This window comes from Microcebus murinus, chromosome 22 (genome assembly GCF_040939455.1).
Source record: "Microcebus murinus isolate Inina chromosome 22, M.murinus_Inina_mat1.0, whole genome shotgun sequence".
NCBI classification, from domain to species: domain Eukaryota; kingdom Metazoa; phylum Chordata; class Mammalia; order Primates; family Cheirogaleidae; genus Microcebus; species Microcebus murinus.
This window is the reverse complement of record NC_134125.1, coordinates 25655455-25671875: the sequence shown is the minus strand read 5'-3', so window position 1 is coordinate 25671875 and position 16421 is coordinate 25655455. Positions and strand designations below refer to the sequence as shown.

At 61.0% G+C, this 16421-nt stretch overlaps 1 protein-coding gene across 1 annotated transcript; it reads right to left on the bottom strand.

The window, feature by feature from the left end:
- Positions 1–786: 786 nt before the first annotated feature.
- Positions 787–16274, bottom strand: LZTR1 (leucine zipper like post translational regulator 1). The gene is made up of 21 exons (XM_012776661.2): positions 15977–16274; positions 15441–15503; positions 13166–13222; positions 11666–11745; positions 11157–11265; positions 10608–10691; positions 9775–9832; positions 8155–8294; positions 6963–7164; positions 6399–6554; positions 5970–6080; positions 5275–5367; positions 5041–5136; positions 4789–4954; positions 3989–4158; positions 3682–3838; positions 2912–3038; positions 2670–2819; positions 1994–2099; positions 1841–1921; positions 787–1565 (listed from the first exon to the last, which is right to left on the bottom strand). Exons 1-21 carry the CDS (start codon positions 16174–16176, stop codon positions 1449–1451), a joined length of 2523 nt encoding a protein of 840 aa, XP_012632115.1. The 5' UTR covers positions 16177–16274; the 3' UTR covers positions 787–1448.
- Between the last annotated feature and the right edge of the window lie 147 nt (positions 16275–16421).

The following is a 16421-nucleotide window of genomic DNA, read 5'->3' as shown; positions in this document are numbered from 1 at the left end:
GGTCGGTGTAGGGCAGGACTTGTAGGTGCAGTTCATGGATGCCTCGAGGCCACCCCGTGGGGGTGTGGCACTCTGGGTGGGTGGCTCCATGGCCCCACCATGAGTGACTCTCACCCAGTCTGGAAGTTTTCCAGGTGCTGGCACACTCTCACCGTCAGAGGACGCCCACAGCTCAGCCCTCTGCCTCAGCTCCTGCTCCTTCCTCATTCTCAGCTCATCTGGCACAGGCCACTTGCTAGCCTGCGGCCTGGCTTCTCGGGCCTGCTGCCATTGGCTATGGGTGCCACTGTACCATGCAGGGCCCCCCGGGGCAGTACGGCTGGGGCGGTGGCAAGGCCATGTTTGTGTGGGGCACAGCCAGGGCAAGGAGATGAACTCTAAGGCCAGGAGAGCAGCTCATTTCCCCCAGGCGAGCTCTGGTTCTGTGGCAGCCGGGACCCACACAGGACCTTCTCTAGAGCAACGGGAGGATGCGCGAGCCTGTCTTTGGCTCCTAGCCCAGGTGGGAGGTCAGCCCCTGCCCCCGAGCCAACAGGATGGCGCAGGAGCACGGCAGAGCACCAGGGCAGGGGCAGCCTGGATGCCGCCCACGGTCCCTTCTCCCTCATGTGACTGGGTAGCCCCAGGGAGCTGTTGACAAGATGTACAGAGAAACAGGGAAGACTGGCTGAAGCCATGTCTAGAGGGCTGCCACACCCTCCGGCCACAGAGCCAGTCCTCAGCTGCAGGACAGCGAGGAGCTGAGGGCCAGAGGCCAGGGGCAGACTGCTAGCAAGGCGAGTGAGGTGGGTAGCACTGCTGTGGCTTTAATGGAGGCATGTCTATGACAGAATAAATAGTGAGGGACACAGAGACCGGGCAGCACCTCCTACAGCCCATCTGGAAGCCAGGCCCAGCCCAGCATGGCTGGCCTGTTGGTTGCGAGCTGACCACAGGGCCCTTCAGACCTGCCCACCATGGGTCCCCAGTTACAAACTGAGGGCAGGAGGAGGGGCCCCTTGCGCTGACCTCAGTGAGGGTGAGGGGGCGGGTGCAGCCCAGGTGAACTCCTTGGTAGGGCAGCGATTCTGCTAAGCCCCCTCCCCCACACTAGAGGGGCCTTGGCAACAGGACCCTGGATCTACAACATTCCCAGGCCAGGGGGCCATGCCAAGCCCCCAAAGCCCATGCCCAGGCCCTGCTGGGTTGGAGGCCCAAGGCCATGGCTCCCTGGGCTCTCCCCACTTCCGGGTGCTGTCCCCATCACTGAGCTGTGGCCTCCCACCTGCACCTCTGCTCCAGGAGAGGGGCTGGCTGGGGAGGGACCTGCTTCCCTATCTGCTCCCCATGGGACCTCCTCTGTGCACCCCTCTGCTGCAGGCACGAGTGTGGCCGGGGCAGTCCCCGCGGTGGGTAGGGCGGGCAGGCAAGTACAGTGACTCTTTATGCTGGGTGGGCACCGCAGGGCCTCAGATGTCGGCGCCCAGCTCTGCACACTGCTTGTCGGAGATGTGGGAGGCCAGAGAGTCTATGATGTCAAGCAGCAGCTGCTGGCTCAGCGACCGAAGCGTGGGCAGCTTGGAGACCTGCCGAGGCAACCAGAAGGCCGGGACCAGATGGGACCGGATCCACACAAGGGCCAGGTGGGCAACAGAGTCCTCCGGGGCTGGACTCGCTCAGGGCTCAGGCCAGCTCCAGGGATGAGCCTGAGCAGTGGCCAGTGGCAGGCTGCTCTGCCCACCTTGTCCCCACAGCCCACGACCGCACCCCTCCTGGCGCCCAGGCACCCCTCCTCCGCCTGGCCATGGCCACTGCCAAGGGGAAGCAGGGAGGCAGCTGAAGGGGAGGCCTCAGCCCTGACCTTGGTGAACTGGTGCACGATGATGTGCAGGCAGTGCCGCTTCATGTCCAGCGCCTGTGTCTTGTCGGCCGCCTCCAGGATCTGCAACGGCAGGACCTTGAGGTGCTGCCCCCACATCTGCCCCCCTCCCCCCAACAGGCGCCGTGGAGCCACCTGCAGCACGTTCTGCACTGTCACGTTCATCTCCAGGTTCTGCTTGCAGTACGCCTGCAGCCGGTTGTTGTAGAAGCCGTAGTAGTAGGGAGCCGCGAACAGGTAGCTGGGGGCCGTTAAGGAACTGACAGCCACAGGAAGCCCGTCCTCACACCCAGCTGCCCTCCTCCCCGACAGTGCGGTGGAGCCCCTCACCCACCAGGGCCGAGGCTCCGATCCAGCCCTGACACTGGCACCCTCTCTAAATGGGCTCAGAACCTCTCAGTGGGTCAAAGGCCACATTCCAGATCCAAGGAAAACCACAACTCGTGTCCCCAGAACCACTCCAGGGCCCCACAGATCCCTGAAGGGAAGGGCCGCCTCACACCCTACTGAAGTGAAGTACTAGGAGGTGCCCCACACGTGTGCTCGCCTGTCTCGGGGCAATGACAACCACATGCTCCAGGCCATCGTGGGGTCGAGAACCCACCCGTCCCTCTTGGCTGCGAACCCTCCCAGCTGGCCTGAGCGTTTCAGACACCAGCCCAGCACGGCCCCAGCAAATCCTCCGGCGTGAGGCGCTGGGCCCGGGACGCCCGGCCAAGACAGGGCAGCTGGGCCTCAAAGCGGCCCACGGTGGGCATCGGGACCCCTCAGCAGTGACTGGGAGGGAGGAGTGCCCTCGGCACAAGGATGCAGGGAGTCCTCGGGGGGCATGTTGACCTCGCCATAGTAGATGTAGCGCAGCATCGACTCGAAGGCCTGCCTGCTGGGCACCATCTCCCCAATGGAGATGTTCACCTGCCCGTCCTCGGGCATGAAGGACCGGAACATGGCCTCAAAGTAGCTGCACACAGAGGGCCGCAGACCCCGCTCTCAGAGGATGCAGCCGGCACCAGGCCTGCCCTGCCCTGCCCTGCCCTGCCCTCCGGCACACACCTGGAGCGGGCAGCCAGGATGGCCTTGTGGGCTGGCCGAGGGTGGCCGTCCAGCAGCAGCGTGATGTCACAGAACTCCGCGCCCGCCCCCTCCAGGTATGCCTTCATGTCCTGGATCAGAGATGTGCCTGGGGGTGTGGAGGGACCTGAGCAGGTGCCCCCACACCACCAGCACACTCTGAGCTTGGGGCAGCTTTGGATTCTGGTCTAGGGACCTCACGGGCGTCGCCTCCCACACATCTGCCCACGATGCTGCCCTGAGCAAAGATTCCCTCGGGCACGGGCCTCACTCTGGCACTGAGGCGCCACCAGCCCTGTCCTCTTCTCCTTCGGTCCCCCAAGCTGACTCAAGCACTGCGCCTCAAACACGGCTCTCAGGCTTGCTTGGCCCCCAATGTCTGCTCTTCCAAGACAGCCCACTGTGCCCCCATGCTGGCCCCCCCAGGCCTCTGGGGTCTCCAGGCATCAGCAGTCCCCAGGGAGGGCTGGCAGAGGAAAGAGCTGTAATACTCATTCCTGCTAGGTGGGGCCGAGGAGGCAGCAGGCGAACGAGGTCTGTGGCTGTTCTGACCCTCACTGTGCCCAGCAGAGACACAGCGACCCATCACTGTGACCCTGGGCCGTCAGGCCCAGCATCCCAGCCAGAAAGAGGGACTGTGTCCGCCCCAGGCCCCGAGGGCCTGGCAGGTGCTCTCTGCGGTTCCCAGGTCTCCTGCCCAAGATGGACACCATCCCTTCCACCCCCAGGGAAGGGCGGCAGGGGCTCCCTACCGATGTCCATGGGCTGGTCCGAGGGGGCGCGAGGGAGTGGCTGCTGCTTCCGCCGCACTATCTCCACGATCAGTGGGGATGAGAGGCGCTCGAACTCCTTCATCATGATCACCTGGTTGAAGTGGGACTCCTTCACCACGAAGTTCAGGCAATGCTCCTGGGACAGACAGGCATGGGCAGGCAGGCAGAGTCAAGCCAGGATCCCAGGCTGGGCGAGGAGCTCGCAGGGGTGGGCAGGGCGGGGCTCGGCCTGGGCATTACCCACCCCGCACAGCAGGGCCTGGCTGCCCCGGAACCCTGCCCGCACCTTGAGCTGGCCCAGCTGCAGCCGGGCGGCGCCCTCACACACAGCCAGCACGTTCTGCAGGTCCACGGAGGCCTCGATGTACTGCCGGCACAGCTGCTCCAGGCGACACAGCTGGAAGCTTAGCGCCAACTTGTACACGTCCATGATGAGCAGCACGTCCTCCACGTGGCCTGCGGCCCAGAATTCCTGAGTCTTGGGGACCCCGGGAAGGGCAAGACAGGAGCCCAGGGTACGGGGCTCCCTCCATGGACAAATGTGATTCAGGGTTACTAGGTGGGAAAATAGCCTTTGGGGGCCTCAGATGGCAGCTCAGCCACATGCTGGCTGCTGAGATCACAGGTGATCAAGAGTGACCGCGGCAGCCGGGCGCGGTGGCTCACACCTGTAATCCTAGCACTCTGGGAGGCCGAGGCAGGCAGATCGCTTGAGGTCAGGAGTTCAAAACCAGCCTGAGCAAGAGCGAGACCCCGTCTCTACTATAAATAGAAAGAAATTAATTGGCCAACTAATATATATAGAAAAAATTAGCCGGGCATGGTGGCGCATGCCTGTAGTCCCAGCTACTCGCTGAGGCAGCAGGATCGCTTGAGCCCAGGAGTTTGAGGCTGTGAGCTAGGCTGACGCCTCGGCACTCACTCTAGCCTGGGCAACAAAGTGAGACTCTGTCTCAAAAAAAAAAAAGTGACTGTAGCCTCTGAGCCTCACGGGGCCCATCTGTAAGGTGAGGCCAGCAGCACCCACCCTCTGGCTCTGCTGCCAGACCCCACCCTGTTCCCACTCCACCCCTACCCTAGGCGGACCTTTCCTCGGGTATTTGATCTTGTCGGTGTAGAGAAACTGCATGAGCACCTCGAAGGGCCGGGCCTCGGCCTCTGGGATGGCCACGCGCAGCAGGGGCGGCCGGCCTCCCCCCGCAGCCATGCCCGCGGCCTCCTTGGGAGCTGAGGCTGCTTCTTCCTCCAGCTTCTGCGCAGAGAAGAAGGGAGCTTGGGGGCACCCAGGGGACAAGGGATCGAGCTGCTCAGTCAGGGCGGGCAGAACGGGCGCCTCACCTGAGGCAGCCACTCCCGGGCCTGTACAATCTTCCTGCGGAGCCAGCGGCTCCTCGCGGTGACGATGGCCACGTGGCCCTGCACACACTCCTCCTTCTGCACAACAAACAAGGCATGGGTGCAAGGCCTGGCTGGCCAGGGCAGGCAGCACTGGGCAGGCAGCCGAGCCTCTGAGGATCACGCTCCTGCTCCATGGGCACAGCAGAGGGGCCTCGCGTGCCGGAGGGCACCCACCTCACCCAGCACGAACTCCACGTCGCAGAACTGGCGGCTCTCCCACAGCCGCCCGTAGTCCTCGTGCAGCGTGCACTTGGGGTAGCAGGAGAACTGCAAGAGGGCACGCCAGTGTTGCCAGACACCGGAGACAGCAGGGCGGCCCACTGTGGCCATGCAGGCTGACCCTGGGGTCCCCACTGGCCCATACAAACCCCCGGGGCCCAGGAGGCGGGTGGGCCTGGTGGGGAGGGGAAGCGGCTGCCTCCTCACCCCCAGGCACAGACTGCCCTGGTCGCCCCGTGCCTGGGGGCTCCTCTTCCGCTGGGCCATCTCCTCTCTATGCCTGGACCCGTGCACTTGTGCTGTCCCTGCCAACACAGCCCGATCTCCCGCACAAGTTGTCCCCGACCCACTATTCCCGCGGACCCCACCGTGACCACCTGCTCCAGCGGGCTTGGGCAGGGGCTGCCTTCTTGTCAGCCCGGCTCTGCTTTGCTCTCCTCTGGGCCCCATGTGAGCCCCACATCACCCACGTGCCCCAAGCATGAAGTTCCTCCACCCCTAGTGTCACCTCAGCCTGCCCTCAACCTAGAGTCTCCCTCCCCAGCTGCCAGACTCAGCCTTGCACAAGCTCCGCCCCGACACGGGGCCTCAGTTCCCTGTCCTGGGGGCCCTGTCCACCCCAGATGGCCCTGCAGGTCCCCGAGCCCCACCTGGAACCTGTACATTTCCCCACTGCGGATGTTGTTGTCCACGGTGCCCCCAAAGATGTACATGGCGTCCGAGATGACAGCGGCCGCGTGGAAGAGCCTCCCGCTGGGCAGCTGGGGAAGGGACAAGGCAGGTGTGTGGGGTAGGGCCAGAGAGCACGGTCCCTGAGGGCGAGCGCCCCCAGCTGCAGGCACAGGCTCCGGTGGGAGGCAGCGCTCTGTGGGTGAGGGGCAGGCCTGGCCGTGCGTGGAGCCCCGCAGAGGACAGTGGGCTGTGCTGGCCCCAGAGGCCTGCCCCTGCCGCAGGGCCCTGGGGCTGTAGCCCAGCAGCAGGGCATGGGCTCCTGGCCCTGTGCCTCGTCTGCAGGGCCAGGAGTGACCCTGAGACAGTCCTTCTCTGAGGCTGCTCACAGGACCCGCTGCGGCCAGTACCTCTGAGGCTGGCTGCACGGGTGGCCTGGCTGAGGCGGAGCCGAAATCCAGGCCGAACACGTCTCGGGACTTCTTGAAGCTGCCCCGCTCCTCGCAGGTCAGGGTGGGTGCCTCCTCCAAAGCAGATGCTCGCTCGGGCAGCTCAGCCCCGCTGACCTGGAGGCAGGGACGTGCAGGTGTGCGGGTCGGCAAGCGAGCCATCCCGCCCAGGAGCACTGTGGGGGCGGGGGAGGGAAGAGCCCCGGAGCGGGAGGGCGCCCACTGCCAGGGTGTGGGCCGGCCAGAGGTGAGGCCAACTCCGGGAAGGGTCTGCCGCTCAGTGCGCAGGCGTGGCGGGCTGTGGTCTGTTCAGGGCTGCTGGCTGCGGGACGGGTGGGGCTCGAGGGCCCAAGGGGCAGGTGCACATGCCGGCCCTACTCTGGTGGCCGTCTGGACCCCTGGGAGGCCCCACAGCCGTGACTGACGAGCCGGGGAGAAGGTGGCAGCAGGTGGGGGCCCCTGGCATCCAGCCAGCGGTCAGACGCCCTGGGCACCTCCACGGCGCCGAGGCCTGACATCACTCACCTCGCTGTCGGCGCTGGGCTGCACGACCTCCCAAGTCTGGAAGTCCACATCGTAGCAGTGGAGCTCATTGGGCAGTGTGTTGTCAGCCGCACCCCCAAACACATAGAGGTGGCGGTCAAAGGCCACCATGGTGTGCCCGTAGCGCCGCTGTGGGGGTGGGGGGGAGCCCCGGAGCAGGTGCTCAGTGGGGATGCGTGTCCATCTAGGGGTACACGACAGTGAGCCACTGCTGGGGCGTGGGCCCCTGTTCCCCACATGGCCTCCCCACAGCAGGCCCCCACTGGGAAGTCCCCCTGGGTCCCCATGGTGACCAGCCCAGGGTCTAGAGGGAGGACCTGGATGTGTGCCCAGAGTCTCTTGCCCTGTCCAGCTCTGGCACCAGCCCTGCCTGGCTCCACATGGCCCACCATCGGGTCCTGCCAGAGTCCCCTCCACTCCCCGCCACAGAGCAGGCAGCAGTGACAGTGACCCTTCTGGGAGGGGTGGCAGCTGACCTGCCAGGCAGTCCCACTCTGGGAGTGGAGCTGTGCACAAGCACGCCGTCCCGCTGGAGGGTGCCACTGCCTGGGAGTTGCCTGGCCCCCGACGCTGCTCCACACACCCTCCACCCCCAGGAGTCCCGGCACCTCCCAGCAAGTCCCCTCTTCTGCAGAGTTCACTAAGACTCAGGACAGATCCTGGCTGCATGCTGACCCCAGTCACTCAGCGGTTCCTCTGCCTGGGCTTCCCTGCCCTTCCTCCTGCCCACCCCTGGCCTTCAGGGCAGCTCCCAAGCCCCCTTGACCCACAGCTAACACTCCTGTTCCCTCTCCGCCACTCGCTCCCAGAGCCACAGGCCAGCTCCATGGCAGGGGTCGAGGGCCAGCTAGCAGCAAGGGCAGCGTAAGTCAGAGCCTGCACAGCCGCGGGGTCTTCTGCCATCACGTGAGATCTGTGCTGGCTGCGTTTGTCATTGGTGGCCAACCTATTCACTGGGCAAGGGCCATCTTCCACGCTCAGAGGGGGCCTCCCTGCCCGTGCCTGTCTTGCTGAGCTGCAGCCATTGCCCAGGGCCTGCTGAGGGCACCACGCTCCCCTGCTCCAGGCTGTAAGCACCTGCTGGATGCCGCCCCGCAAGGATGGTTACTGTGGCTCCCAGCTGCAGGCAAGGGTGTTGACTGCCTTCCCCTACCCCCTGCACCAGGGCACTCACGTCTTGTCCTTGAATTCAAACTGGAAGAGGTTGTTGGTTATCTTGGCTCCACTCTGTCCCGAGAACACAAACATCTTGTCCCGGCACACAGCCACAGGGAAGTTGCAGCAGGATGGCGGGATTTCACCACTCTGGGCCACCTGGATTGGGAGAGCAGCACAGCTGCGGCCTCACAGGACCCGGCTCACACCTCAACTTACTCTGACCACTGAGCTGAGACTACCTTTATCCTTTTTTGTTTTTGGGGAGCAGGGTCTCACTCTGTCCCCCAGGCTGGAGTGGAGTGGCCTCATCATAGCTCACTGCAGCCTCCAACTCCTGGGCTCAAGCAATCCTCCTGCCTCGGCCTCCCAAGTAGCTAGGACTATAGGTGCCACCACACCTGGCTAATTTTTCTATTTGTAGTAGAGACAGGGTCTCACTCTTGCTCAGGCTGGTTTCGAACACCTGAGCTCAAGCGATCCTCCTGCCTTGGCCTCCCAGTGCTAGGATTACAGGCCTGAGCCACCATAATCGGCCTCACATGTATTCTTTTTTTTTTTTTTTTTTTTGAGACAGAGTCTCGCTGTGTTGCCCAGGCTAGAGTGAGTGCCGTGGCATCAGCCTAGCTCACAGCAACCTCAAACTCCTGGGCTCAAGCGATCCTCCTACCTCAGCCTCCCGAGTAGCTGGGACTACAGGCATGCGCCACCATGCCCGGCTAATTTTTTCTATATGTGTTAGTTGGCCAATTAATTTCTTTCTATTTATAGTAGAGATGGGGTCTCACTCTTGCTCAGGCTGGTTTTGAACTCCTGACCTCGAGCAATCCACCTGCCCTGGCCTCCCAGAGTGCTAGGATTACAGGCGTAAGCCACTGCGCCCGGCCCTCACATGCATTCTTGAAACTTCCGTGGATAAGGCTTCAGTATTCTTTTTTTATAAGAACATCTTATAGCTCTATCTTATCCACCGAAAAGGGCCCAGTTTCAAACAGTTGGGGCTGAAATCATCAGGGGCCAAAATCAGACATATCTCCAGGGGCAAGAATGCCTGGGGACCCCAGTGAGCAGGGTGTGGTCAGCATGTTGCCCTCACTACATTGAAATGAGGGTAGATTAGACCACAGCCACATGCCTTGGCCAGGCACGGAGGCTCATGCCTGTAATCCTAGCACTCTGGGAGGCTGAGGCGGGAGGATCATTTGAGCTCAGGAGTTCGAAACCAGCCTGAGCAAGAGCGAGACCCCGTCTCTACTAAAAATAGAAAGAAATTAATTGGCCAACTAAAATATATAGAAAAAATTAGCCGGGCATGGTGGTGCATGCCTGTAGTCCCAGCTACTCGGGAGGCTGAGGCAGCAGGATCACTTGAGCCCAGGAGTTCAAGGTTGCTGTGAGTGAGGCTGATGCCACGGCACTCTGGCCTCAGCAACAAAGTGAGACTCTATCTCAAAAACAACAACAACAAAAAAACGCATGCCTCGCACGTGGCGCTCTGCCTGTCTGAGGTGAGGAGACTTTAGTCACTATGCAGCCACTGCTGGAATCAGTCATGAGGGTGAGCCAGGAGGTCAGTGGGACAGTGAGGCTCGGGGGAGAAAGCAGCCTCTGCCCCCACCCGGCTCCCCGTGCCCCGCACCTCCTCCCAGCAGGTGAGCTCCCGGTCCCGGAGGCCGATTGTCCACATGTCGTTCAACCTGCATGAGGTGAGGAAACACCATACTTTCAGAGATCATTTCTATAGTTTATTACTAGAGAAGTTTCTCTCAACATGTAAAAAAAATTATTTAAAAAAGGGACAGAGAGGTTGAGGGGTCAGGACCTCTTGGCTGTCAGGGTGAGCCTGGTCCTGGGCTGGAAGGGATGGCTCCAAGGGAAGAACAGCCTGCCATGTGGGTTAGGGGACATTGTGCAGTTATGAAGTGGGAGCTTCAGGGGTTGGGGGGGACTGTGCCAGGCCCCCCACCCACCCAGGCACGGCATCTGGGCAGAGTGGCAGGGCCAGCCCCTCACTCAGAGTCCCCCTGGGTGGGAAGAGGACCACAGATACCATGGACACCACTTCCACCACTGCGGTGTTAGGAGTCTCTGTGATGCTAGCTTTGGGGAACTAGCACATGCTACTTTTGGATTCAGAAAAACACATCAAGCCAATTTTCTGAATGAAAGCAGAACACGCCTAAGACCTAGGGAAGAGCTGGGGCCCTGGGGCCACCCACCCACCGCCCACCTGGCCCCTCAGCGTGACTCCTGCCTGCGGCCCTGAGGCTCCACATTCGAGCAATGCAAGGGGCCACGAGGTCAGGTCAGGGGGCTCCACCCAGTGGCCCTCACCTCCCGCTTCCCCTTCCCCCCACACGCCTCCAGAGAAACCCCCAGACTGAGTGGCGCTCTGAGTCCTGAGTGCCAGGAAGGCCCACTCTGCTCCTTGATACCCTCGGAGGTGAGCGCATGGGCCGGGCCACCACCTACCTGGCATTGCCGTCATAGCCGGCAAAGATCCACAGCTTGTCACTGTACACGGTGGCCCCGTGGGCTGATCTGGCAACTGGCAGCCTGACGCATGAAGGGGAAGTGAGGACTGAGGCCGCCAGCACAGCCCCGAGCCTCCCAGCCCCACGCAGCCACTGTAGAGGCCATGGCTGGACTGCATGGCCACGTCCGCCTGGCGCTGGGGCTCGAGGGCTCCCACTGGGGCACTGGGAAAAAGCACCAGCACCAGAGGTGTAAGGCGCAGGCAGCCGCTGGAAGAGGAGTTCAGACACCCACACAGGCACAGAGTCCTCTCCCTGTAGCCACCAAAATATCAGAGGAGGTGCCAGCCAAGCCAGACCCGAGCTGCGCCCATGAGCAGTACATCCGGGTCTCTCCAGCAAGGAGGGAGCCTGACAGCTGGGCATCATCACCAGCTCCCCGGGCTGCGTGCCCTCGGGCTCCTCATCCGCCACGCCACAGGGGGCAGATCCCGGGCTGCCCCCAGGGACCCCGCCTGGTCCCCAGGGTTTCAGCAGAGTCTCTCACCGTCCTTCAATTTTCCACTCCGTCCACTGGCCAGTCGCAAACTTGTATTCAAACAGGTCATTTTTATTCTTCAAATTAGAATTGGAATAAATGTCCCCAGTGTAGCCTCCTGGGTAAAGAGAGTGAGAAGCTGTTACGCTCAAAGGCAGCATTTAAGTTTTCGAACCCCGGGAGGCGAGGCAGCATCCAGCCCCATCCACAATGCACAAGCCGGGGCTCCTTCACAGCCCCAGAGACGCGGCTACCTGCTTCCATGCCAGCTCTGGCGACGCTGCTTCCTGCTCCAGCCCAGTCACAGGGCAGACGCCCAACCCCAGGAGCTCAGGACAGTCAGGGATAAAGGGGTCTGACCCAGTGCAGAGCTCAGAGGACTGGTAGACAAAGCTGGGGGGTGGCAGAGAGGCCCTGCCAAGCACAGCTGAGTCCGTGACCCCCACACGTGGCAGGAGGCCAGGGATTCCACAGGCCCAGGAGGGGGCACAGTGCCCAAGGGGTGACAGGCTGCTCACCGAAGACGAACATGCTGCTCCCATAGACAACAGCCGAGTGGTGGTAGCGGGGCGCCGGCGGAGTCCCGGTGGTGAAGGCCCTGGGGCAGGCACAGGGGTGGTGAGGGCCAGCGGGGGGGTGGCGGTCCTGCCACCCCATGCTTCCCTTTGCTTTTGTATTTTGAAGCTGATACCTGTCTCATTATAGAAACTTAAAAAAAACTACCAATAAGGAAAAGACAAGACAATAGGCACTAAAACTCACACATAGTCCCATTGCCCCAAAACCACTGTCTGCAACACAGGTCTTCCCTGCACACCTCCCCTACGCGTAATTTCTTCACACGGAACCAGTGGCAGATATTACAGAACTGGCTTTCGATTAAACAGTGGAATGTGACCAGGCCCGCACACCACTCTAGGATCATGGACACACGCCCCCAGCAGCTGCACAGTGTCCTGCAGCATGGCATCTGTAACTTTCATTCACTGAATTAAAACCCATTTACAGTGCTTACCAGGGGCTGGCTCCTTTTCCCACTTTTATGCTTAATCAATTTTGCAAAGAATTGTAAAGTCTTCAGAGTGATTTTTAAAATGAATCTGTAACTATTAGCTGCATCATAAAACCAAGCGCAAGGAGAACAGCAGCAATTGCTGTAGCCACACCCATGCCAGTGGTGGTGGCACAGGGCAGAGCCACCCTGCGGGCCAGGCTCGGTGGCTGTGGGTGCTGGGCAGTCCCTTGAGCTCCTGAGCCTTCCTCTGGCGGGTGGCCACACACACAGCTTGCTGGGGACCCAGGGGGCCACACACAAGCAGAGCTCGGCTCCATGAGCGGCTCAGGGGACCTGTGCTCCTGCAAGAGCAGACGGCAAAGCTCAGGAGGAAGCCCACTGCCTCCCAATCCGGGAGCCACTTCTCCCCTTCAGCCGTGAGCTGTTCTAAGGCAGGGCTGGGCTGCTGCAGACGGGTGCGAGCACGCAGTGCTCAGCGGAGGCAAGTGTCTCGCCCAAGGCCACGTGGCTGGGGAGGGCACCTGTGGGAGGGAGGCCAGGGCTTGATGCTGCCCACTGCCTGTGCAGAAGATGGGCCCTGTGGGGCAGGGAGGGACAGGAAGCACTGCTGCCAACCCTGGGCAGCACCCACCCCAGCACAGTTGGTCCTGGAAGGACCCATCTGCCAACGGCACCCCCAGGTCAGATCTGACAGCAGCCCCTGGCCTGGGAGATGGTCTGTGACTGAAGGGCCTTCCTGGGGCAGAATTAAGAGACCTGCAAATGCACCAAACAGATCTTAATTAATAGGTTCAGAATAATCAACTGCAATCGTGAACTGAAAAAGGAACCCTGGAGATGGAGAAAAACAGTGGCTCTGGCCGTGGCATCCCAGGAGCCGTGGCTGCCTCCTCTTGGAAGCTTCTCTCTAGCTTTGCATGATGAGAGTGACTGTGCTGGCAACCGGGACTCGGCACCATATTCCAGGAGGACGGGCAGGACCATGGAGCATGGAGCCACCCACCTGCACCAGGAACAGTCCTTCACGTCGAAGCGCAGCAGGTCGTTAAGCATCGTCTTTCTGAAAGGCAGCGAGAGAGGGGAGGTGGCCTTGGTCAGGTCTGCTGTGCAGGACGTTGCTCCACCAGGACCCTGGGGACGGGCACTGCATGCAGCTGGGGTGTGGGGCCACTGACAACCATCAGTGGGGCAACCAAGGGACAAGAACGGTGACCATGAAGGAGGCTCCCCAGCTGATGTGGGTACTAGCATTGCCACGCAGGCAGCCACTGGCCTGCCTGGGGTCAGGACCAAAGCATGATCTTGGCCACCGGGAGTCCACTCGGCAGCTGACTGAGGGCATGAAACAGCCCAAAGGCCACACTTAGCCCTCACCCCAAAACTCCTATTTGCACATTTCAGCGCCCTCCCGTGAGGCTGCACCACCGCGATGCAGACGCGTGCCCACACCTCAGGGAGGCCCTTCACTTCTCTCAGGTCTTCCTGCCACTTCTTTATTGCAAAACCAACGTAACAACGGTGTTAAAGATACAATAAAATGGAAAACAAATCCACTGGCCATTGTACCCTCACATGACCAGAATCTCCTTGTCCCTATGAGGGACGAAGAGCAATTGGACAGGAGCCCAGCCACCGCTATTTTACAGACAGCAAAACAGCCTGGGAGAGAAACGCTGGGTCTGAGGCCATGAAGCTAGGAAACCAGGAACCTGGAAGCTGGTGAGGGGATGTGATTCCTCCCTCACACCACCATGGCAGAAGGCCCTTTCTTTGTACTGGGTCTTCAGGAAGTTGTAACTAGAGTTAGACAAGTTTGTATTCTTTTCTTAGTGTCACAATGTAGCAAAAATGTTTCTTCTTATTGCCATAGAGTTGTCACACAAACGCTACCTGCTACTGGACACTCCTGAGGACAGAGGTCCCCCATGTCCCACCCACTGTCCAGTGCTGGACACAAGGCCTTTTCTGGTTTGGGGGATTCTCATTAAGGTTCCAGTAATTGTCTGTGGTGGACACTCGTCCTTACTTCATCCCTTCATCCAACAAACACAAAGTCATCTGGGTGCTAAGATACAGTGGCGAAAGGAGTGCATACTTTGCCTTAGAGGAGAAGGATAATATCTGACATTTGTGTGCTACCGGGGCAAATGGAGACCGTGAGAGGGAGGGAGAGGATGGTCACCAGACTATCCAGGTAGTCAGAGAAGGCCTCACAAGGAGTGGCAGAGAAGGGACAGGAAGTAGGGCAGGAGGGAACAGCTGGTGGTGTAAGGGCCTGAGCAGGAGGGCGCTTGGTATAATCCAAAGGTAGCCTGCAGCCAGTGTGGCCTCAGTGCAGCCAGGGACCGAAAGCAGAGGGCAGTGCCTCCGGGCCTGTCATGAGGACTTGAGCTTTGACCCAGAGAGGTGGGGAGACAGCACAAGACATGAGCCTGGGAGGAACACGCTCTGACTTGCACTTGAACGTGGATCCTTCTGGCTGCTCTTGAGGAAACAGACTGTGGAGGAGAGAGGCTAGAAGCCAGGGACTATGCCCAAATAGGCCCTTCTTCCTAGTCTGCAGGTCCTTGTGGGGTCCAGTACCACCCCACTATCGCCCCATAAGCATAACATGGAGTCCTGCAGGACCAAGGCTGCAGGGCCACCAGGAGGCCAACCCTTCCTGGGCTTCAGGCCAGGTGCTGGGTCTAAGAGGCAGGGCTAGGACCCTTGGGCACAACTGGTCATGTGCAAGCACTCTACCCTCAACACAGAGAAACCGGCCATGTGAACGGAGGTGTGTCCACCAACAGAACATCAGCCAGTTGTCAGGAAGGTTGTTTGCCAGGAGTTTATAGCAACAGGAGAAAACTGTCACAAAAAGTGAAAAACGCATGAAATAAAAACTGTGTCCTCCATATCTTTCAGCTGCAAAGTGAGCCTGTGAGTGAGGCCTGGGGAGAAGTGCAGGGAAAGAAACGTGCCGGGCAGGGCTGGCAGCAGGGCTGGATGTGTTTCTCTCAAGGCTGTGTCTAATCACACAGAACAAGGGGGACATTTCCACACACTGAGCATGTGCTGCCCGCTGGATGCTGTGCTGGGGACCTTTTGTGTAGGATCTCATTTAACCCTCACCACGACCAGGGAGGTGAGTGCAGGGAAACTCACAGATGGGGAAACTGAGGCTTAGAGAGATTAGCTAATACCTGAAAGGACAGTCATGGAACTGCACAGGCCCAGCCCCTGACCACAATGCTTCTCCCTACCTGGTCCAAACTCCCTGCTGCTCACTCACTCACCCATTGTCTCCACCAAAGACATAGATGGCATCTTTATAGGCCACCACTGTGTGCTTGCTGCGCCTGGAAAAAAAGAAGGGGTGGAGGGCAGTGAGGACAAGACTCTTCTGGGGGGCACCCAAGGAAGGGGACCAAGAACAAGAGCTGCCGCACAATTTAGATAACACCTCTCCACTGCTGAGATGTATGGAAACCCCTAAATTTCACCGGCATCCCCACAGGACCTTGCAAGCGGGAACACCTCACACTGCCCCAAGACTCTCTGGACTCCTCACCCAACCACAGAACACCAGGGCCCCCAGCCCAATACCCACAAACACAACTTAGCTCTAGCACCCTACCCCAGGTCGTCCAGCTCTGGGACCGGGTTCCCTCTCGGAAGTCCTCCCCCTACCCCGACACCATCCTGGCAGCATCACCGCCCCCCCTGACCAGATTCCACCCCAGGACACCACGCCCCGGCCTCGCCCCTGGGCTCCGCCTAGGACACCTTCAGACCCACCCCCGCCCTCAGGCGCCCCCGAAGCCCACCGTACCGGGCACCCACGAACTCGTCGCAGGGCGGGAGGCGCCGCCAGCGATGCACCGTTTCGAAGGGCCCGAAGTTGAGGGTCAGGTACTCGACGCTGTCCGAGCAGCTGTGGTCAAAATCCACGCTGGGGGCTACCTTGGACCGCGCGCCACCTGCCAGGGCCCCGGCCCCGATCGGGCCCCCGGAGCCGCCAGGTCCAGCCATCCCGGGTCCACGCCAGATCAGCCGCCAGGGCCGCAGAATTTGCGGCCACCGCCCCGGGCCGCTCGCAGGGACTACATTTCCCGGCGAGCCCTGCGCCGACGGCGCAGCACTTCCGGCCGGCGCCGCACTTACGCCCCCTGGGACTTCCCGGCAAGTTTAGCGCTCGTTCTGACACTGTGGGCGAGCGCGTAGCTTGGCTGCCGCCCGGCAGCGAACATGTAACCTTCTGGGGAGCATTTGGGGCG

Excerpts from the sequence above, each read along its gene's own strand:
- LZTR1 (XM_012776661.2), bottom strand. The coding sequence starts at position 16,176 with ATGGCTGGACCTGGCGGCTCCGGGGGCCCGATCGGGGCCGGGGCCCTG. Across the intron at positions 13,223-15,440 it reads GTCTTTGGTGGAGACAATGG|AAAGACGATGCTTAACGACC; the intron begins GTGAGTGAGTGA and ends GCTGCCTTTCAG. Across the intron at positions 1,922-1,993 it reads CAGTGCAGAACGTGCTGCAG|ATCCTGGAGGCGGCCGACAA; the intron begins GTGGCTCCACGG and ends CTGCCGTTGCAG.